Source organism: Puma concolor, chromosome B3 (assembly GCF_028749965.1).
Source record: "Puma concolor isolate L17-30 chromosome B3, mPumCon1.1.hap2, whole genome shotgun sequence".
In the NCBI taxonomy this organism is placed as follows: domain Eukaryota; kingdom Metazoa; phylum Chordata; class Mammalia; order Carnivora; family Felidae; genus Puma; species Puma concolor.
Genome location: NC_141672.1, coordinates 89,377,407 through 89,400,344, shown reverse-complemented (window position 1 = coordinate 89,400,344; position 22,938 = coordinate 89,377,407). Strand labels below are relative to the sequence as shown.

General features: G+C 40.1%; 2 protein-coding genes across 5 annotated transcripts in view; one reads left to right on the top strand and one right to left on the bottom strand.

The window, feature by feature from the left end:
• The window catches only part of WDR76 (WD repeat domain 76), a 61,733-nt gene extending 56,960 nt beyond the window's left edge, over positions 1–4,773 (bottom strand). The window contains exons 1-2 of one of the 4 annotated variants that reach the window (XM_086710557.1): positions 4,460–4,773; positions 3,414–3,824 (exon numbers count right to left, since the gene is read on the bottom strand). In XM_086710557.1, coding sequence (XP_086566683.1) covers positions 3,414–3,824; positions 4,460–4,711 — 663 coding nt within the window. In that variant the 5' untranslated portion in view covers positions 4,712–4,773. The remainder of the gene's footprint in view (positions 1–3,413; positions 3,825–4,459) is intronic. The other 3 variants (XM_025919228.2, XM_086710556.1, XM_086710558.1) reach the window with 3 other exon arrangements.
• A 1,683-nt stretch (positions 4,774–6,456) lies between these two features.
• Positions 6,457–22,870, top strand: MFAP1 (microfibril associated protein 1). The gene is made up of 9 exons (XM_025918664.2): positions 6,457–6,704; positions 12,125–12,344; positions 15,022–15,151; positions 15,701–15,888; positions 16,375–16,483; positions 16,586–16,746; positions 18,036–18,195; positions 21,925–22,014; positions 22,113–22,870. Exons 1-9 carry the CDS (start codon positions 6,626–6,628, stop codon positions 22,293–22,295), a joined length of 1,320 nt encoding a protein of 439 aa, XP_025774449.1. The 5' UTR covers positions 6,457–6,625; the 3' UTR covers positions 22,296–22,870.
• The last annotated feature ends 68 nt before the right edge of the window (positions 22,871–22,938 follow it).

Here is a 22,938-nt window from a genome sequence, read left to right as displayed (position 1 = left end):
CAAACCATCTCCCTCCAAATATTTAATAATTACAAAGGGAAAAATATTGTTTCCATTAGAGAATCCTGACAGATACCACCTTGGCCAAATGATCAAGGTCAACATCACCAGTAAAATGTATCAACATCACAGACACCCTAATATGATGCACTGAGGAGGGCACATTCACTTCTGTGGTATCCTTCCCCAAAAATGCAAAGCCTTAATATAATCTTGAGAAAATAGACAAACTCAAATTGAGGAACATTACATAAAATGACTATTCAGTACTCTTTAAAGGTGCCAAAGGTTATGGGGCGCCTGGGTGGCTCAGTCAGTTAAGTATCTGACTTCAGTTCAGGTCATGATCTCAAGGTTCACCAGTCAGAGCCCTGCATCAGGCTCTGTGATGACAGCTCAGCACCTAGAGCCCACCTCAGATTCTGTGTCTCCCTCTCTTGCTGCCTCTCCCCCCCCCCACCCCCACTCATACTCATTCTCTCTCAAAAATAAATAAAAATCATTTAAAAAAAAGTGCCAAGGTTATGAAAGACTAAGGAACTGTCACAGACTGGAGGAGACTACAGAAACACGGCTATTAAATGCATTGTGCAATCCTAAACGGATACTGGAACAGAAGAAGGATATTAGGGAAAAAAAACAGTGAAATCCTAATCAAGTCTGTACTTTAGTTAATATTATTCTACCAAGGTTAATTTCTTTGTTTGATAAGTGTTCTATGGTTATGTATGGTATTAACACAATAGGAAGCTATGTGAAAGACACGTATATCAGAATTCTCTGTATTATTTTTGCAACTCTTCTGTAAGCCCAAAATGTTTTCAAAACTTAAAATAAAGCTAACTGTTAAGAAATTCTCTATCAAGTTAAAACATTTACTAAAAGTGCTGAGAGATAAAATTTTCCAAGTTTCCCAGAAAACAGAATAAAATTCTAGACTTATAGGCTAATACACTTGTCTGTGCTGTGAAAAAAGCCTCCCCTCATTTGGAGAAGAAATAAGCTTGTAAATAAAATATTGTTTCTCAAGCATGGTACCACAAAACCTAGTCATTTTAACTCCAAAAACATAACTAATGAAAAGGAAGAGAAAAGAATGAAATGTCATATAAAAGATGTTAGATCTTTCAGTTTGTCCGAAGAAAATGTATGCTGGGCATTTATAACTCTACTTGACTAGCTTCAGTACTTACTTAGAAATGTTCTAATTTCTGACTCTATATCCTTAAATCAAATTAAAATCTCGATAGATGAATGGATAAAGATCGGGGGGTGGGGGCGTACCTGGCTGGCTTAGCCAGCAGAACATGGCACTCTTGATCTCGGGGTTATAAGTTCGAGCTCTACAATGGGTGAGATTACTTAAAAAAATATTTAAATCTTAATTAAAAAAAAAAAGGAAAAGAAGATGTGGTATATACATGAAATGGAGTATTATTCAGTCATTTTAAAAAAGAATGAAATCATGGGGCACCTGGGTGGCTCAGTCAGTTAAGTGTCTGACCTCAGCTCAGGTCATGATCTCACAGTCTGTGAGTTCGAGCCCCATGTTGGGCTCTGTGCTGACAGCTCACAGCCTGGAGCCTGCTTCAGATTCTGGGACTCCTTCTCTCTCTGCCCCTCCGCCTCTCACGCTCGCTCTCTCTCTCTCTCTCAAAAATAAACATTAAAAAAAATTTTTTTTTAAAAAGAATGAAATCTTGCCATTTGCAGTAACATGAATGGAGCTAGTGAGTATAATGCTAAGTGAAGTCAGTCAGAGAAAGACACATACCATATGATTTCACTCACATGCAGAATTTAAAAAACAAAACAAATAAGCACAGAAAAAAAAAGAGACAGATAAACCAAACAACAGATTCTTAACTATAAAGAACAAACAGATGGTTGCCAGAGGAGAGGTGGGTAGTGGGATAGGTAAAATAAGTGAAGGGGATTAAGAGTACACTTATGATGAGCACTGAGTAGTATACAGAATTGTTGAATCACCATATTGTACACCTGAAACTAATATAACATTGTATGGTAACTATATTGGAATTAAAATTAAAAACAAAAAAAAAAACTTTAAAATAAATTAAAAAATAAAAATCTACTTTAGCCTCATATACTGAGAATCTTATAGTCAAAGAGGCCAAAGAAATAATCTAATCCATTGGTTCTCAAAATGCCAGTCTGAACCAATAGCATCTCTAGGAAACCGTGTTAGACATGCCAATTCCTTACCCCACTCCAAAACTTCTGAATCAGAAACTCTAGTGATGGAGCCCTGCAATGGAGTTTTAATAACTCTCCAGGCAATTCTGATATAGGCTAAAGGTTGAGAATCTCGGGCCTTATTGAATTCCCTCACTTAGAGGCAATTTGCTTACAATCACAAGGTGTCTTAGAAGCAGCCACGTCTAAAACTTAAGCTTTCAATCCCCAATCCAATGCACTAATGACTTAACCCATGAGTTCTCATCAAGGTCCTAGTTCTTATCTCTGAGACAACAAAGCATAAATTTTATTCCTATTTCAAAAGAACACCACCACAATTATCCTATCTTTCTCTACCATCACTTTCTGTTCCATCAACTTTTTGACATGTGGTATGGTTTCATCTTGTCTTGCACAAAATATGTCACTTTATTTATTTTTTTTTTTTTCAACGTTTTTTATTTATTTTTGGGACAGAGAGAGACAGAGCATGAACGGGGGAGGGGCAGAGAGAGAGGGAGACACAGAATCGGAAACAGGCTCCAGGCTCCGAGCCATCAGCCCAGAGCCTGACGCGGGGCTCGAACTCACGGACCGCGAGATCGTGACCTGGCTGAAGTCGGACGCTTAACCGACTGCGCCACCCAGGCGCCCCAAAATATGTCACTTTAAATGAAGTACAACACCCTGATAGGTAATAGAAGCTCCAAAATTAGATGCCTAATTTCTTAAACTGATTCAAACTATTATTTTAAATAGAACTAATAAGGTTTTTTTCCATGTATCTTCTCTACTCCATCATTTTTCCCCTTGTTGTACTTAGAGGAAATATTCAGCTATATTAATCAACTAATGATAATTTTCCTGCCCTGATATCAAGGGTCACTCAAACGCCATACGTCCCCAGGCCAAGTTCTTCTGGCACATTGTGCGTAAATATGTAAAAATGAGCAAGACACCATAAAGCATGAGTAAACCCAAAAATATTTACAAAAAACTGAGAGGAAGAAAAAGGGAAACAGAATGAAAATTAAGTCAATCCTCTCCTGGACAAATCAAAACCAAGAGCAAAATTAACCAAGGAAGTAATCTGTTAAGCATTTAAAAAATAAAATTTCAATTAAATATACATAGACCCTGGACTGTGTAAGCTTATCAGAACTTCAAACTGTAAAATAAGAAAAACTTGAATAAGCTAGTAATTAAATTCTTACCAGGCCTAGTGTGGTATCTTCATCACTGTCTAGATTCTGAATGCTTTCCATATCAACACTGGGAATCACTGTATCTGAAGTGCTCTTGTGTTGTCGCTTGTTACTTTCAGTACAAACATCTAAGGATGATTTTTGCAAGGTGGATTCTGTCTTGGAGGATGTGGCTTCCATCTTTGGAGTTAAAATCCTCCTGCAAGTTTTCCTTATTTCAGTCTTCTTACATTTCTTACATACAAATTCATTGTTAGAATTCTTATTCAATAGGGATTTGGGGTGCTTAAATTGGTCTGACTTATAATTACTGAGTGAAAACGGGACAAGATACACCTTAGGTGTTTTTCCTAAAACTGTAGTCTGTACTGGTCTCAGAGATACACAAGTGATGTTTTGGTTTTCTTTATATTCATTCACCTATTTGGGTCAATAAAAGAAAGCAGAGCATTAAAACCCCAGATCCTATGCCTCCTCTTACAGATCTGTGTAAAATAAATCTAATTCTTAATTCCTGATGAAAATATAAATCCAAACTGTTAGCTTGTAAGGAAACTTTTTTCCCCACCATAATCTAAATACCCAATTCATAGCCTGAATTTAATTATTATACTGGGCGCATTTCTTACCCATGAGTCTGCAGACATATAACAATATAATGACTACATTTATAACTGAGGAGACTATGGCAACTGTCAGTTTCTGAGTAACGAATTTCCAGAGTGAGAAGCCGGCATTAACCGCTTCAAAAGCAAGTGCAGGGTCCCTGATCCCACTCTGCCCCTATTTTGGGGGTTATTGGTAAAAACCTTCCTCAACACTGAAGGTCTAGTTTCCATAGAGGAAAATCAGGGCAGGTATCCTCAATTATCTTTTGAAGCAACACCCCCGAAAAACCCATTAGTTGAGAGATGCCCCAAGGAGCAATTTTGAAAATAGTTCTGGAGTGCGAAGGTGGAAGGTGCCAAATCCTCGTGTCCTCCCAGGCCTGTGCCCGGCAATCCCTCGCGAACACTGAGGCAGGAGTACAGCCGAGAACAACAGACATTTCTCACCTTCACCTGGAGTCGCTGTCTGGAGCCCGCCTTTTCTTCGCTGGCTGAGCGCGACCCCATCTTTTCGCGGCTTAGCAGCGGGCGTCTTCCCGCCAAGATCTCGGCGGGAGGTGCTGGGAGGGGGTAGAGGAGGAGCAGCGGGGCGGGGACGGGAGCGGGGGCGGGCCCTGGCGGGCTGCGCAGACCGGCTCTGACGCCAGCTGGCCGATGGAGGGGCCTCCGCACACGGGCATTACGGTGGTCTCTATACATGTCAAGCTCACCAGCCTCAATCAAAACTCAAATTCTTTAGGGATGCGATTGGACTGAATCCACATTTTTACCTTTGATCCCGGGATTTTTGATGCTGCTGATGCCAGTATCTCGCTTTGAAAAACAATGGCGCTTGTGCGCCACCTTGGAAAAACCACCTTGCCTGGCAATGGGAGCCTGGAAAAGATTCAGACGCACTTATGGATAGAGAGCGGGGAAAATCGAAATCAACATGCACCCTTTACCTGGGCTCCCTGGTTCTTTATAACCCCAACACGAGAAAATTATGCCATATGGCTACCATACTACCTTCTTCCTAGGAAGGGAAGTATTTTGATTTTTTTTCAAGAGTTGATAAACTGATTTAAATTTTACTTGATCATATGCCCACCAATTAACTAAGATCCTAATAATGACCGTATAAAGCCCAAAGGCTTGGGAAAGGTTGTGAAATCATTTTTGTATCACAAAGTAACATAAATAAGATTTTAGTGCCCTGTAATTTTTAGTTACAGCCATATTAACCCCCGCCCCGGTTGCCATGAGTCAAAACAATTGGTTTCCCATCAGATTTACTCTGGACAGCACGGTTTTGGAGCTGTTAAATTCAAAATATAAATTTCTATGTACTCTATTTTTAAGATCCTTATCTAGCCCAAAATTACTTCCCTGGTTGGTTACCTGGGCCCTCCATTGTTCCTGGCTCCAGATTTGCCCAATTTTATTTACTCTCCCAGCCTAGACCCAATAACACAGGTGAAATAATTTGAGAACTAATCCTATTAACATTAACTTTAGGGCCTTCCATGATGTAGTTCCTGCCAAACTTTCACCACTGCTTGACTCAAAACTTACTAATAAACTTTTCATAGTTTATACTTTCATAGTTTCCTTAGTAATAAAAATTATTCATACTTTTCATAGTGTTTGATATGTACCAAAATATCTCTGAATTTCAAGACTGTACATGCTGTGCCATCTCTCCCTACCACAGCATTTATAAAATCCTTTCTATGGTGAAATGTATTCTGACTTACAATCACCCAATATTTTTTACAAACCCAGCTAGTAAATTACTATTTGTTACGATTCTGTATGCACTGTAAGAATTCCCTAACAAAACTTAAACCTTTAGACAATGCTCCATACTCCTTAGGGAGCTAAGCACGGTAAACACATCAAGTACTTTATAAATACTTATGGACTTAAATACACTGTCTAGCCAGGAATGTTTTAATGGGCGGTCTTGAGAAATTGAAAAAACTGTTAAGCCTGAAAGTACACTGTTCTGACCTCAGACATCGCTCCAGGCCCCTTGGGGGATTTTTTTTTAATGGCAATGGCCTAAATCACCACCACCTGCCCTCGCGCGACCAAAAAATATCCCACCACAACTCACTCGGCTTCATCGACTGAGCTAATCAGGTGCTATTAGCAGGGCTTCTATGCTCCTTAAACTCCAATTCTGAATTGTCAACAATATGGACAAACTGCCCTTCACCATCTGCTCAACTTCTTATTGATCACTATCCCATTTTCCTCAGCTTCAAACCAACTTAAGAGGGACCCCTTAATTCGGACCTTCCTCGCCACAGGAGCTTAACAGCAAATCCCAACGGGAAGCAATTTCCCGCCAGAAGTTCCGTCCAAACACTGCGAGACTGAGGAAGCTAGAGAAGCCTGTGAACATGCGCAATAACAGACTCGGCCTTCTAGTGGGAGACGCCCACAATCCCACAATCCTCTAGTCGCGTATTTCCGGTTTTTCTAACTCCGCCGTAAGTTGCGTTTTTATCTGTCGCACAGCCGTGTCCAGCGCCTCTAGGAGAAGTGGGCTTTTCTGTTCGTTGACGTTGTCGCCGTTCACTGTTTGGAATCACTGAAGTCTCGGGAGTCACCGCCGCTGCCATCAACATGTCGGTCCCAAGCGCCCTCATGAAACAACCGCCCATTCAGTCTACGGCTGGGGCCGTCCCAGTTCGCAATGAGAAAGGTACTGTGCTGAGCCGTTTTCCAGTCGGATCTTACCTCTTTCCTCAGCATACTTCAAACCTACCTAGACAGACCACCCCAACCCCACCAACCCTTAATATTACCCTGCCCCGTGTTTCTTCGACTTTTCTCATCAAACTCGCCCCTAATCGCTTTGCTTAAAGGAAAAAAAAAAACCTACTTTCATCTCATCTTGTTCTTATTGCCTGTCTTCTGCCCTCACAGCAAGCATCCCTCCCTTCTTTCCTTGGACTCCACGTATAAATTATACTAATATACATAGTGAATGCCTGCTTTTGCAGAGCGTCGTGCGGGATACAGCCCCTTTTTTGTTAAATATAGCCGTCTGTTTATGCTGCTTTTATAATTAACATTATTTTATGTGTCTGTCTCCCTCTACTGCATCCCAAGCTCATAACGTCCTTGAGACAGGAACCAGGTCTTATTACACTTTTTATTCCTTTCAACCTACGCAGTGACTGTATTAAATTGAATACAAACTTGTGTAAGGCAGTATTAAGAAATTCATATTGTAGATGCGAGACATGTAAAAAGAGGCACATTCTAAACAGTGTGCAGTTTTTCACAACTGTGATTCCTGTCACATAGGTGATATAAACCAAACGATGTGGAAGGGCAGAGAAGGAATAATCTCTTCAAATTGGTGTAATCAAGGAAAGCTTCTTGAAGAAGGTAGCATATAAGTTGATCCTTAAAGGATGAATAGGATTCCAGGGCAGATAGAAGAAGGAACACTATTATCTGTTTGGGGAGTTAAACTAAAGAGTATTTTTTCAAGGAGGATTTTGGAAAATAGTATCAGCTCTTTCTTTTTTTTTAATTTTTTTAATGTTTATTTTTTTGAGAGAGAGAGACTTAGTGCAAGGAGGGGAGGAGCAGAGAGTGGGAGACACAGAATCAGAAGCAGGCTCCAGGCTCTGAGCTGTCAGTACAGAGTCCGACGTGGCCTTAACCCACGGACCGTGAGATCATGACCTGAGCCGAAGTCAGGAGCTCAAGTGACTGAGCCATCCAGGCACCCCTCTTTTTTGTATTTTAAATAAACTGTACCTACCCTTGTGCAGCTTGTCTTTATTTTTTAATTCAACGTGGCTTTTGACAAGTATGCTTTGATAAATACAGATCTAATTCATTTTAACTACTTAAGAATTCCATTGTGTAATTAGGCCAGTTTATTCCCTACTGAGGGGCAGTTAGTTGTTTTTTCTCCTGTTACAAACAGCGCTGTAGTTGTCATACTTTTTTTTTTTTAATTTTAATTTTTTAAATAATCTCTCACCCAACGTTGCCCTCAAACTCACGACTCCAAGATGAAGTCTCATGCTCCACTGACTGAGCCAGCTAGGCACCCCCTGTAGTTGTCATTCTTAAACGTGTCTCTTTAGTGCACTGTGTAAGAATTTCTCTAGGGTAGACTCCTAGAAGTTCATCATCAGTATAACTAGCTATTTTCTTCCTAAGTTGATTAATTTATTTTGAGAGAGGGGGAAGGGCAAAGAGATGGGGAGAAAGAAAATCTCAAACAAGCTCCGCACTGTCCGTGCAGAGCGAAACGTGGGGCTCGAACTCAGAAACCGTGAGATCACAACGTGAGTCGACGTCAAGAGTTGGACACAACCAACTGAGCCACCTAGGTGCCCCGTAACTGGCCATTTCCAGTTGCTCTCCACGTGGGTTGTAAGAGCATTAAGAGTTTGTATTTCCCCATATATTCATCAATACACTTGATCGTATCAGGTTTTTTTTAATTTTGCCCATTCCAATGGGTATGAAATGATATCTCATTATTTTAATTTGCATTTCCCTAATTACTCACAAGGCAAGGCATCTTCATATATTTATCAGTTCTCTAGGTTTTCTCTTCTCTGAATTACTTGTTTCTGTCATTTACCTATTTTCTACTTGGTTTGTTTTTCTATATCCCAAGTCTGTCATATCTGTTTCCCATTTTGTTTTGGTTTTTTGGCTTGTCTTTTCACTTTAATTTTGGACTTTTCTGTTTCATAGGCATTTTTAATTTTAGTGTTATCATATTTACCAACTTTATCTTTTATAGCTTGTGATGTTTGTATATTGTGTAAGAAATCCTTCCCTGTACTGAGATTATAGATATTCAAATTATATATATATATTTTAATGTTTTTATTATTTATTTTGAGAGAGAGAGAGACAGTGCAAGCAGAGGAGGGGGAGAGAGAGAATCCCGTGATGTCATTGCAGAGCCTGACATGGGGCTTGATCCCACAAACCGAACATGAGATCATGGCCTGAGCTGAAATCAAAAGTCGGACACCCAGACGCCCCTAAAAATATTTTCTATCATCTAAGTGTTTGTATATACTAAATAGGATTGAATACACAATTGTGCAAGACAGACTGTAATTTAAAGAGCTTATTCAATAGGGATGTAAATGTTTAAGATAGGTTTTTCACACTTGGGTCTTAATCCATCTGGAATTTTGTGTGTGTGGTGTCAGAGATATAATTTTACTGTTTACCTTATGGTTAACCAGTTGTCCCTACTGCTCCATTGTTTGACTAGCCCATCCATTCTCCACTGCATTTTAATGTCGCTTCTGTAATATACCAAGCTCTTGTATGTAGGTTTGTCTGCTTTCTAATCTGCTCCATTGGTCTCTATGTATCCTCTGAGTCAATGACATATTGTTTCAATTACTGTAAGTTGTTTTTTTTTTAATTACTGTAAGTTTAAATAAGCCTTGCAATCTGATACAAAAACCTCCCCACTTCACCATTTTTTTCATTAAAACTTTATTTTTTAGATCAGTTTTAGGTTCACGTTTCCCATATACCCTCTGCCCCCACACAGGCACAGCCTTCTCCATTATCAACATCCCCTACCAAAGTGATATATTTTTGCAATTGCTGAATCTACATTGACACAGCATAATCACCAAAACCCATAGTTTACATTAAGGTTTACTCTTGGCATTGTATCTTCTATGGGTTTAGACAAACATTTAGTGACCTACATCCGTTATTATGGTATTGTACACAGTATTTTCACTGCCCTAAGCATTCTCTGTGCCCTGCCTATTCATCCCTCCCCCAGCCCAACCCTTGGCAACCACTGATCTTTTTACTGTCGCCATACTTTTGCCTTTTCCAGGATGTCATGTATTTGGAATCATAGAGTATGTAGCTTTTTCAGATGGGCTTCTTTCATATAGTAATATGTGTGTAAGTTTTCCCATGTCTTATGGCTTGATAGCTCATTTCCTTTTAGCACTGAATAATATTCCATTGTGTAGACATACCATAGTTTATTCATTCACCTAGAGAGGGACATCTTGGTTCCTTCCAAGTTTTGACAATTATGAAAAAGCTTAAATATCAGTGTGCAAGTTTTTGTGTGAACATTAGTTTTCAACACCTTTAGGTAAATACCAAGGAGTGCAGTTGCTGCAGCATATGGTAAGAGTATGCTTAGTTTTATAAGAAACCACCAAAGTGGCTGTGCCATTTTGCATTCCCACCAAGAATGAATGAGCATTCTTGTTCTACATCCTCACCAGCCTTTGGTGTTATCAGAGCTCTGTAGTTTGGTTATTCTAATACATGTGCAGTGGTATCTCATTGTTTTATTTTGCATTCCCCTGATGACATATGATTTGAAGCAAATATGCTTATTTGCCATCTGTGTATCTTCTTTGGTGAGGTATGTTAAGGTGTTTGGCCTCACCTTGTTCTTCAGGATTCCCTTGGTTCTTTTTGACCTCCTATTTTTCCATGCAATTTTAGAATCAACCTGAGGACAACTGTGAATGGAATTGCCTTAAAATTACAGGTCACGCAGGGGCACCTGGGTGGCTTAGTCAGTTGAGCGTCTGACTTGGGCTCAGGTCATGATCTCATGGTTCGTGAGTTCGAGCCCCATGTCGGGCTCTGTGCTGACAGCTCAGGGCCTGGAGCCTGATTCGGATTCTGTGTCTCCCTCTCTCTCTGCTCCTCCCCTGCTCACACTCTGTCTGTCTCTCTCTCTCTCTCAAAAATAAAGATAAAAAAAATTAAAATTACAGGTCATGCATTTATTGATTAACTTGGGCACAGTTGTCATCTTCTCTCTTCCTTGAATAGGATATATTTCTCACTTATTTAGATCTTTTGGATCTTCCAATGTAATGATATATATTTCCTCTAAAAAACTTTGTAGATCATTTGTTGAATTTATTCCTTGGTATCTTATAGATTAGTTACTATTGTAAATAGTATTTATTTTAAGTTTATTTATTTACTTTGAGAGAGAGCGAGCACGTGAGTGTGCACACAAGTGGGAGAGAGGCAGAAGGAGAGAGAGAATCCCAAGCAGACTCCATGCTGTCAACACAGAGCCTGACTTGAGGCTCAATTTCACAAACTGAGATATGACCTGAGCCAAAATTAAGAGTCAGACGCTTAAATGACTAAGCCACACAGGCGCCCCTGTAAATAATATGTTTAAACTTTATTTTCTAATTTATGTAGCTAATGTACAGGTACCCTTATTTTTATCCAACATTTATTAAGCATTCTCCCTGAATTCATTTTTAGCTTGCCTGTTTGTTAATCTTTTATTTTCTGCATAATTTATTATAGTCTGCAAATTGTGAGTTTTTTTCCTTTTCAATCCTTACCTTTTGTCTCTTTTTCTTATTGCCCTAATTAGAACCATAATAAAATGTTGACTAGAAGGTGTGATAGGGACAATGTAAGGATGCCCACTGTTTTTTAAAGGAATGCTTCTAATTTATCATTAAGCATAATATCTGTTGTTAAGATTATGTAACTTAAAATACATAAACTTTAAATAATATGTTACAGGGCACCTGGGTGGCTCAGTCTGATTTTGGCTCAGGTCATGATCTCACAGTTCCTGAGTTTGAGCCCCACATCAGGCTCTCTGATATCAGCACAGAGCCCACTTTGAATCCTCTGTCCCCTCTCATTCTGCCCCTCCCCCACTTGCACATAGTCTCTCTCCCTCTCAAAAATAAATAGAAAATATTAAAAAAAAAAAAAAAAAAGAATGGGGCACCTGGGTAGCTCAGTCGGTTAAGCGTCCAACTTCAGCTCAGGTCATGATCTGACAGCTCATGAGTTCAAGCCTCAGGCTCTGGGCTGACAGCTCGGAGCCTGGAGTCTGCTTCGGATTCCGGGTCTTCCTCTCTCTCTGCCCCATCCTCCACTCATGCTCTGTCCCTCTCTGAAAAATAAAACAAATATTACAAAAAATAAAAAAGAAGAAAACACCATTAGATGAATAGATGGTTGGATAATGGCTCTCTTCTCCTGCTTCAACTCTTGTTTACCAGGAATACAGGGCTCTACCTACAAAGGCAGAGGTTCAAGGACATTGGGAAAGAGGCTGCTGAAACATAATACATTATCTTTATCACCCAGGTGAGATTTCGATGGAGAAAGTGAAGGTAAAACGTTATGTGTCGGGAAAGAGGCCAGACTATGCCCCTATGGAGTCCTCAGATGAGGAGGATGAAGAATTTCAGTTCATCAAGAAAGCCAAAGAACAAGAAGCAGAGCCTGAGGAACAGGAGGAGGATTCATCCAGCGACCCTCGACTGCGGCGTTTGCAGAACCGTATTAGTGAAGATGTGGAAGAGAGGTAATGACTAGGGTTATGTTTCCCTGGACCTAAACCCCTACAGGTTACTTAACAAGAACAACAACAATAAGAGCTAGTACTTGAACAGTACTTACTATGTGCCAGACACTGTTCAAGTAAATTTCCTAATGTAATCTACCCAATAACCTTGTAAGGTATGTACTATTATCCTAGTTTACAAATGAGGAAACTGAGGCACAAAGGGGTTAGGAAAATAACATGACCAAAGGTATATAACCAGCAAGTGGCAACCAGTAAACATGAGGTTACCTCTGGTCCAGAGGCCCAAATTAACTCACTAAGGAAATAGAAAGCACAAACCACTGGTTGGTTTGTTAAGAGGAGTCTTAAAATTTGAGAAATTGAATTAATCCACTCACTTGTTTTAAAGGCTAATGAGGGGAAATGACACTGATGAAGTAGGAAAAAAGGCCAGATGAATAAATGGTCTCATATAGGAAAGGGAGCCTCCCATTGAAGGATTTTGTATGTTGTGAGTTAATTGAGACATTACCTTACAAAGTAAACCAGATGTCTCAAACTTTCATAGTTCATATTGTCTTAGGAATTTTCTCAGAGAGCCCCCAGGCCTAAACAGTTTTGTTTATTAAGTAGTTAGATCCAAATAATTTCTAAAAATTCACATTTTAACATTTAAAGCCATTTGCAAAATACACACAAAAGAAGGAACATTTTTATTTCATTCTTTTTTTTTTTTTTACTCTTTCAATTTTCTTTATTTTTTTATTGTTGAGAGAGATAAGCATGAGCGGGAGAGGGGCAGAGTGGGAGACAGAGAATCCAAAGCAGGCTCCAGGCTCCAAGCTGTCAGCACAGAGCCCGACATGGGGCTCAAACGCACAAACCGTGAGATCATGACATGAGCTGAAATAGGATGCTTAACTGAGCCACACACATGCCCCAAGTTTTTTTTTTATTTCATTCTTACATAACCATAATCACTTATTAGTGGGGTTTGTGTGCCTTTTGGGCACTGACAACTTCTCCAACTTTGGAATCAGAATGGCAATGTCACTCTCATATCCTGTACCATATTGATCTTCTTGGAGTACTTGCTTTTTAATACAGGAGTCCCCAAAAATCCAGTTTCACAAAGATGCAGTGTCACTTAAAAGAACCCTAGTGTGATCTAATGTTGAAACCGAACCACCTGGAGCTATAAATCAATCCCAGCACATGTTTGTTACAGTGCCTCATGATGCCTCAGCTTACATTTAATGTTTTAATCCAACTTGACTATTTACTCTGACACTTTGTTGTTTTGTTTTGGTTTTTTGTGGGGGTTTTTTTGAGCACTTTGAATTGCAAATGCTGTATCTGTATTGGTTTAATTATGGTTGGTTGGTTGGTTTTTATTTAAATTCAAGTTAGTTAACATATAGTGTAGTATTGGTTTCAGGAGTAGAATTCACTGATTTATCACTTACATACCACACTCAGTGCTCATCCCAACAAGTGCCCTCCTTAATGCTCATCACCCATTTAGCCCATCCCCCCACCCAACACCCCTCCAGCAACCCTCAGTTTGTTCTCTGTATTTAAAAGTCTCGGGGCGCCTGGGTGGCGCAGTCGGTTAAGCGTCCGACTTCAGCCAGGTCACGATCTCGCGGTCCGGGAGTTCGAGCCCCGCGTCGGGCTCTGGGCTGATGGCTCAGAGCCTGGAGCCTGTTTCCGATTCTGTGTCTCCCTCTCTCTCTGCCCCTCCCCCGTTCATGCTCTGTCTCTCTCTGTCCCAAAAATAAATAAATGTTGAAAAAAAATTAAAAAAAAAAAAATAAAAGTCTCTTATGGTTTGCCTCCCTCTCTTATTTTTCCTTCTCTTCCATTATGTTCATCTGTTGTATTTTTTTTTTTTAATTTTTTTTTCAACGTTTATTTATTTTTGGGACAGAGAGAGACAGAGCATGAACGGGGGAGGGGCAGAGAGAGAGGGAGACACAGAATCGGAAACAGGCTCCAGGCTCTGAGCCATCAGCCCAGAGCCCGACGCGGGGCTCGAACTCACGGACCGCGAGATCGTGACCTGGCTGAAGTCGGACGCTTAACCGACTGCGCCACCCAGGCGCCCCATCTGTTGTATTTCTTAAGTTAAATTACACATATGAATGAAATGATACGATATTTGTCTTTCTCTGACTGACTTATTTTACTTGACATAGTATACTCTAGCTCCTGACACTTAAAATTAGTTTCTTTTATTTGTACCTCAGTTTCCCCCTCTCAAGACTTAAGTTGTTTTTTGTTTGTTTTTTTTAATTCTTATTTTAATTCCAGTTAGTTAACATACAGTGTTACATTAGTTTCAGGTATACAATATAGTGATTCAGCACTTCCATACATCACTCCGTGTTCATCATGACAAATGCACTCTTTAATCCCCATCACCTATTTAACCCCATACCTCCAAACTCCTCCCCTTTGGTAACCATCAGATTGTTCTCTATAATTAAGAGTCTGTTTCTTGCTTTGTATATTATTTTTTCCCTTTGCTTATTTGTGTTGTTTCTTAAATTCCGCATGAGTGAAACCATATGATATTTAAGACTTCAGTACCAATAAAAGCAAACATATCCAGGTGCTCTACGAGTAAGGAATGTGGTTGGTGCTCTTTCGTTTTTGTGATATTGGTGTTACGCCTGAAGATGCTGTTTTTCAGATTGGCTCGCCATCGGAAAATAGTGGAACCTGAAGTGGTAGGAGAAAGTGACTCAGAAGTAGAAGGAGATGCGTGGCGCATGGAACGAGAAGATAGCAGTGAAGAAGAAGAGGAAGAAATTGATGATGAGGTATAAAAAAGGAAAATGGAAAATTCTTTCTAGTTCCAAGAAAAAGTTGGGGCCTATTCTTTGTTGAGGTCCCAAAGGCACAAGCTTACTGCTTTTGGCAGGATTCTGATCCAGTGTTCCCTATTGGTTGGAAATAGAGTTGAAAATAAAATAGTCCTGGGTGCCTGGGTGTCTCAGTCTTTTAAGCATCTGACTTCGGCTCTGGTCATGATCTCACAGCTTGTGAAGTCCCACACCGGGTGAGCTCAAGTCCTGCTTTGAGTGAACCCTGCTTCTCTCTCTCTCTCTCTCTCTCTCTCTCTCTCTCTCTCTCTCTGCTTCTCGTGGGATTCTCTCTCTTTCCCTCTCTTTCTCTCTCTTTCTCTCTCTTTCTCTCTCTGCCCCTCACTCACTTGTACCCTCTCTCTCACACACACGCACATACAAAGAAAATGGTGCTATGTTGTATTTACTAGTATCAGAATTTGTTAAGGTTGATGAGGGAAAAATAAAAAGCTGCCTTAGAGCACAGGTCATTGGGCTGACTGACTTGGACATATAACTTGATAGGAAATAGAGCGGCGCCGTGGCATGATGCGTCAGCGAGCACAGGAGAGAAAAAATGAAGAGATGGAAGTCATGGAGGTGGAAGATGAGGGACGTTCTGGGGAGGAGTCAGAATCAGAATCTGAGTATGAAGAGTACACAGACAGTGAAGATGAGATGGAGCCTCGCCTTAAGCCTGTCTTCATTCGAAAGTAAGTATCTCACAAACCAGGCCTGAGCTACTACTTTCCAGGTCTAAGGATAGAAGCCTCTTTTCTACCTCATGCTTTTCTGAAATGTAAGCACCAAGCAAAAGTCTTCTACCCAATTCCCTACCTGTGCAGAATATTTGCTGAGGAATATCTTGGAGGTAGCAGAGAGCCCAAGTTGATTTTCACATCTCCCTTTCCAGTTAAAGAGCACAAAATTAAACTTGAAGAGTAAATTCCTGTTCCTTTCCTAATGGCGAGAAATCCTACTACTTACAGTCCGGCAGGTTCCTTACTATTCAGGCAGTTCTCAAAAATGAATGGAATTGTGATGCTGTAAATACCTGAGGAGACTACCTGTTTTGGCTCGTTGCAAATAATAGAGCCAGTGATTGTTGGGCTTTTTCTGATTTGGATGGGACTTGAGTTTGAGGACAAAGAGCTCCACGCTAAGGGCTTTGGGCAATTAACAGGACCTCTGTGCTGCAGGAAGGACAGAGTAACAGTTCAAGAACGTGAGGCTGAAGCATTGAAACAAAAGGAGCTGGAGCAGGAAGCAAAACGCATGGCTGAGGAGAGGCGCAAGTACACACTCAAGGTACTGGGAGTGGCTGTGAGGATTGCACACAAGGAGGAGTATGCTTAGGTTTGTCTGAGGAAAACAAGGAAGTTCAGCAGTTAAATCGTTCTCCTTACCCAGATTGTAGAAGAGGAGACCAAGAAAGAACTGGAGGAGAACAAGCGGTCCCTGGCTGCCCTAGATGCTCTCAATACTGATGATGAAAATGATGAGGAAGAATATGAGGCATGGAAAGTTCGGGAGCTAAAGAGAATCAAGAGGGACAGAGAAGATCGAGAAGCGTGAGTAATAAGATGGGCATAGAGTTTGATACCGCTAATGGGACAGATTCCTAGTAAGGTAGCTGTAAGACTCAACAGCTACTGTGAGTTCCATTCTAACTAACTTTAGGGTTCCTGCAACTGGGTGAGTTTCCCATAATTAGAAAGTGGCTTATTACAATAAAATCAGGGAAAAGAAACACTTTTCTTGGTGTTTCTCTATGATAGAGTGCCAGCCAATACTCCCTGTAGTTTCATAGTAGACACACACAAGTTTATCATTTATAAAAACCCAACCCAAAATTTGGTGACTTGAAACAATTGATTATTCCTCACAGTTTTGGAGGTTGGCTAAAGAGTTCCTCTGCTGGTTTCACCTGGTCTCTCTTACACAGCTGTATCCAGCTTGAGGACTTACTGGGCTAGAAAGTCCAAAATGGCTTCATTCACATGTCCATTAGTTAATCCTGACTACCAGCTAGAATGCCTTACTTCTTCAGTGGGCTAGATTGGCTTCCTTATGTAACAGTCTCATGGCAGTATTCCAAGAGGGTAAAGGGGGAAACTGACCTCTTTGAGGCACGCATGTCATTTCTGCAAAGGGGCATGCATAACGGTGAGGGGAAGAATTTGTGGCATTTAAGTAATCTACCACAGTCCCTCTTGTTAGAGTAGAATCATTTCTGAGCTGGATCACCCATTCTTAAACATTACTAGGAATGAGAGTAATCCCAGATTGCAGAGGGAAACCATCACTAGAAAACTCTGTCCTCAGCCTGCAGTTCCTAAGATTTTTATCCTGGATTTCAAGGGATCCATGTACCCTTTAAAATTGTATACAACATTATGTGTACATTTGTATTTTTCTGGAGGGAGGGGATCTTTGACCCCTTCTCCCAAAAAGGTTTATTTCATAGCAATCTACTTAATGATGGTTAACCCTTGGTTTGTGACATGTAAGTATATATAGGACTACTAAAGAAATACCAGTAAAATCTTAACACAAGTTAAATTTGGATTTTTTTTAAGACAAGTAGGCTTTTTAGGGAGGGGAAATTAATAACTTTGCAAAATCAAGCAGTAATAGTATGCCTGAACCTTTAAAGGTTAGAATCAACTTTTGGAAGTTTGCAATAATGAAGACTACATCAACTTTTTATATCTTGGTCTCCTGATCTGAATTCCTAACAGGCAATGACTAGAATTGAAGAAAGTAAATAGTGCTTGAAAGGAGATGAGACTGCGTTATGTTCAGATAATTGAGTCTTTCTGAAACTGGAATGGTACTGACAGTTTTGTTTTCTTCACAGTCTTGAGAAGGAGAAAGCAGAAATTGAACGAATGCGAAACCTGACTGAGGAAGAGAGGCGAGCTGAGCTTCGGGCAAATGGCAAAGTTATTACCAACAAAGCTGTGAAGGGCAAATATAAGTTCTTACAGAAGTATTATCACCGGGGTGCCTTCTTCATGGTAAGAAATGAAAAGGGAATGGGAAGGTTGGTCTGTAGAAATAACTCCAAACCTGTGAGTTCTTTTTTCCCTCCAAGAATAAACTGTCTTGGGATGTTACTTTCACTTGCCAATGGTCAATTTTCTCAGTTACTTTTTGCGTCTGAAGAACATAAACCCGATAGAAAAAACGATTTGGCAGCAGGATTTTAGAAGTAGCAGCAACTATTCTCTTTTGGCTCCCGCTCTCAGGAGGAAATGATGTAATAGAAGAATTGAGGAACTGAAATACCGAGATAGTGATCTAAATAGATACATCCTAGACTGTTTAGATTCCCACAACCAATTATATATCACTGTTCATAGCCAAGTGAGAAATTTTGCTTATGCAAAAATCAGGCCCTGCAAATAACTTTACATTAACTCATATTTGGATGCAAAAATTTAATTCACTTCATTCTGAGCTGACAGGAAATGACTTAAACCTAACTAACCAAAAAATGGTTAACCAACCATTATGTATATCAACAAGATTTTGTTCTTCATATAAAGACCAAGGCCAATAATAGAGTCTCTTAATCCTATAAAGTGATGAAGACTTCTTCCAAATTATTTAGATTATACCAGTGATAATTCCTTAATGGAGACATGTCAGAAAAAGAGAATGGGAGAACTGATTGCATTTATTAACATAATACCATGTGGTTTGTTAAATTATTTCCTGACGCTAAAGGAGTTTGTATCAAAAAGCTTTTTCAGGGGTGCCTGGGTGGTTCAGTTGGTTAAGCATCTAACTTAGGCTCAGGTCATGATCTCACAGTTCGTGCGTTCGAGCCCTGCATCAGGCTCTGTGCTGACAGCTCAGAGCCTGGAGCCTGCTTCGAATTCTGTATCTGCCTTTCTCTCTCTCTCTGCTCCTCCCCCCTGCCTCTCTCTCTCTCTCTCTCTCTCTCTCAAAAATAAACATTAAAAAAAAAATTTTTTTTAAAGTAGTTTTTTCAAATGCTATATATCAAACCCTAAATATCCTCCATTATAGCTAAATCCCTGCCTTTCACTGTAGACAACCAATAAAATTTTCAAACTTCAGTGGAGGGTTCCTTATTCCCCTCCAAAATCAGTTTCAGTCTATTCAGCAGGAAATGTTTGCTTATTGTATAGTTTTCCAGCCCATGTAGTTGTTTTTGTGGGTTTTTTTTAAGTTTTATTTTTTTATTTATTTTTTGGGAGAGAGAGGACAAGCAAGCATGGGAGGGGCAGAGAGAATCCCAAGCATGCTCCACAGTCAGTGCAGAGCCCAATGCAGGGCCTGAACTCATGACCGTGAAATCATGACCTGAGCTGAAATCAAGAGTCAGACACTTAACCAACTGAGCCTTCCAGGGTGCCCGCCCATGTAAATTTCTAGATTGGAGTCTATGGAAATTATGAATTTCTCTAAGGCTGTTTTGGAAGAGCCTGTTCTCCTGGTACTTGGTGTGAAGTGGAGCCTCATCTCAGCTCTGGCACGGGAGCGGGGGCCCCCTGAACAGAGTGCTGGCAGGCCCCAGGAACAGAGTGCTCTGGCTGACACAATATAATTTGGAGCCATTACAATATATTGTATGTAGGACACTACTGTGGAGCTCTTAATATGCAGAATTTTACATAGTATGAATGCTAACCATTTTTACGATGATGCTATTCATATAATATGTTAATACTTGCTAAACAAAATTATGAAGCATTGCTGACTAAGACACGTAAGGAAAGGGTTACATGAAAGTCTTTTGGTTCACATATTCAATAAACTCTTCTTATCTGGATAAGGAGAGTGAGGAGAGTGAAGTTAAAATATCTTCTGAGATTGAGAGACTCTCCACCCTAACAAGGAGAAAAGTAGATCTCACAAAAACTGTCTGTCTTATCTTTAAAGCCTTTGTATAGCTGAAGAGAAAAGAATACTCCAAAAGTGTGTATGGTTAAAGGACTCCACTCTTTTTTTTTTAAAGAATTTTTTTTTCAACGTTTATTTATTTTTGGGACAGAGAGAGACAGAGCATGAACGGGGGAGGGGCAGAGAGAGAGACACAGAATTGGAAGCAGGCTCCAGGCTCTGAGCCATCAGCCCAGAGCCTGACGCGGGGCTCGAACTCACAGACCGCGAGATCGTGACCTGGCTGAAGTCGGACGCTTAACCGACTGCGCCACCCAGGCGCCCCTAAAGGACTCCACTCTTACATAAAGTTGTCCTTAACCAAGATGGTGCTGTTTTAATTCCTTCAGCACGTTTGTAATTTGTATCATAACATTATGGTTTTAACTAACAGGTTGATGTGAAACTATTCTCTATAGTTATTTTATAGTTCATTAAATAACCTTTTGAGCATTTACTATGTAAAGGGCACTACTGGTTTTTTTTGTTTTGTTTTGAGGTAGACTCCATGCCCAACATAGGGCTTGAACTCACAACCCTGAGATAAGAACTGAGCCAGCCAGGCACCTTAAGAGCACTACTGTTTAACACTGCTAGAGGATATGTAATTCGTGCCCCTCAGATGGCTTACAACCTAAAAATGGGGCTAAGGCAAATATATATTGTACTATAACAAAAGGACAAGCGAAAATACTGTGGGACTTCTGAAGAGGGAGAGGTTTTATTTTGTAGATGGAAAAGAGTAAAGGAGGGGACATTTAAGATGTGTAAACTTTCTGACTTGTATAGTAGGAAGACATTCCAGGTGAATGGACTAGGAGGGGAGGCAAAAAGTATCATCTATAAAGGGAAGTTGGAAGGAGAGGTAGATTAAAGCTATATAGTATTTGGCCTTGACTATTATAGAGTTGTGCATATTTAACAAAACAGAGAACCACTGAAAGTTTGTGACTGTGGCAAATGTATGAGAGTGTTTTAGGAAAAAATCTAGTTGCAGTGTGTAAGATTGATTCCAAGAAAACACTACACCCCAGATAATGGGAACTTATAGGAAGTGGTGGGGCACCTGGGTGGCTCAGTCAGGTGAGTGTCTGACTGATTTCAGGGTCATGAGATGGGAGTCCCACATTGGGTTCCGTGCTGAGCATGGAGCCCACTTGAGATTCTCTCTCCCTCTCTCTGTCCCTGCCTCCCCCCACTCTCTTGCTCACTCTCTCTAAAAAATGGGTGATGGGCATTAAGGAGGGCATTTGCTGGGATGAGTGCTGGATGTTATATGTAAGTAATGAATCACTAAAATCTACTCCTGAAATCATTATTACATTATATGTTAACTAACTTGGATTCAAATTAAAAAAAAAAATTGGCAACTCATTGTGCACAAAGATTACTCAAATTTTTAATTTGGGTAATTAAGAAAATGTTGTTCCTACTAATGGAAGAAGCTAGAAAGAGATTGGTTTGGAAAGGTTAGGGAAATGATTTTCACTTGAGATGTGAGTCTGAAGTCCCATCCAAATATCCAAGGTAAGATATACAATGGGCAGCAGAAAATTCAGGAGCAGACATTAGGAGCCTGTAGAGGCTTCTACAGAGTCGGAGTTATGACTGAATGAACATACTGAGTTCAGAGAATATAGCCAACCTTCAGGAAATGTTTACATTTAGGAAAGAAAAAGACAACACAAAGGGAAAAAGAAGTATCATCTCCTCAACTAGATGTAAGCTCTTGAAGAATAGGTTCAGTACCTTCTTTGTATCCCTTGTGGCTTAATAAATTTGTGATTTGAATATATGGGAAATAACCACAAGATTAATAAGATTCTTTTCTACAGGATGAGGATGAAGAAGTATACAAGAGAGATTTCAGTGCACCTACTCTGGAGGATCATTTCAACAAAACCATTCTTCCCAAAGTCATGCAGGTAATGGGGTACCTTAAGAACAAGCAAGAGAGAAGTAATGTATTGAGGGCTGGGACATGATATTTGGTGGTATAAGTCATCATCTATCCTTCTTTCAGGTCAAGAACTTCGGGCGCTCTGGTCGCACCAAATACACCCACCTTGTGGATCAGGACACCACCTCTTTTGACTCAGCATGGGGCCAAGAGAGTGCCCAGAACACAAAGTTCTTTAAACAAAAGGCAGCTGGGGTACGAGATGTATTTGAACGGCCATCTGCCAAGAAGCGGAAAACTACTTAGAGTTCAACTATTTATTCTTCCGGCTGTGGGACACAAGGGGACATCTTAGCATCTGGTCCTTGATTTGATGTTACTGTTATTTACATGGCCCCTATATCCAGCCTATTGGACGTACTGCCATACTTGTGACACTAGGTAACCCAGTCTTTGAAGGTGCTTTGTGAGGTTTGGACTCATGCTGAGAAACCCACAGAAAAGCACTATCCAGGTAGGATTAGAGGCTCCCCACTTAAAACCATTTCTGAGAAATCTTAGGTTTCATCACATCTCTGCCTTCCTTCCCAAATTCACTTGGGACTATTCCAGGTTTCTTTTTCCAGCCTCTTAGATTGGGTTAGAAACATGGGCATGTAAGTGGACAATGCTACCTTATAGGAAATCTAATCTCACAGATAGCTGTTTTGAGTTTTTGGTTGGAGTCAGTTTTTCTAAGTGAACATATTTTTTGATCCATTTATGTGTGTGTGTCAAATAAAAGAATCATACACGAAGGTTTTTTATGATACTGGAAATAAAATGTGCAGGCTAACAAGAATCTACCTATTAAGTAAAATAAAAGCAGAGAATTGTTGGGCTGAGTATTTTACGTTTTGATCATCACCTTTGCTCTCAGAAACAAACTCAGATGCTAGATAGGCTATAT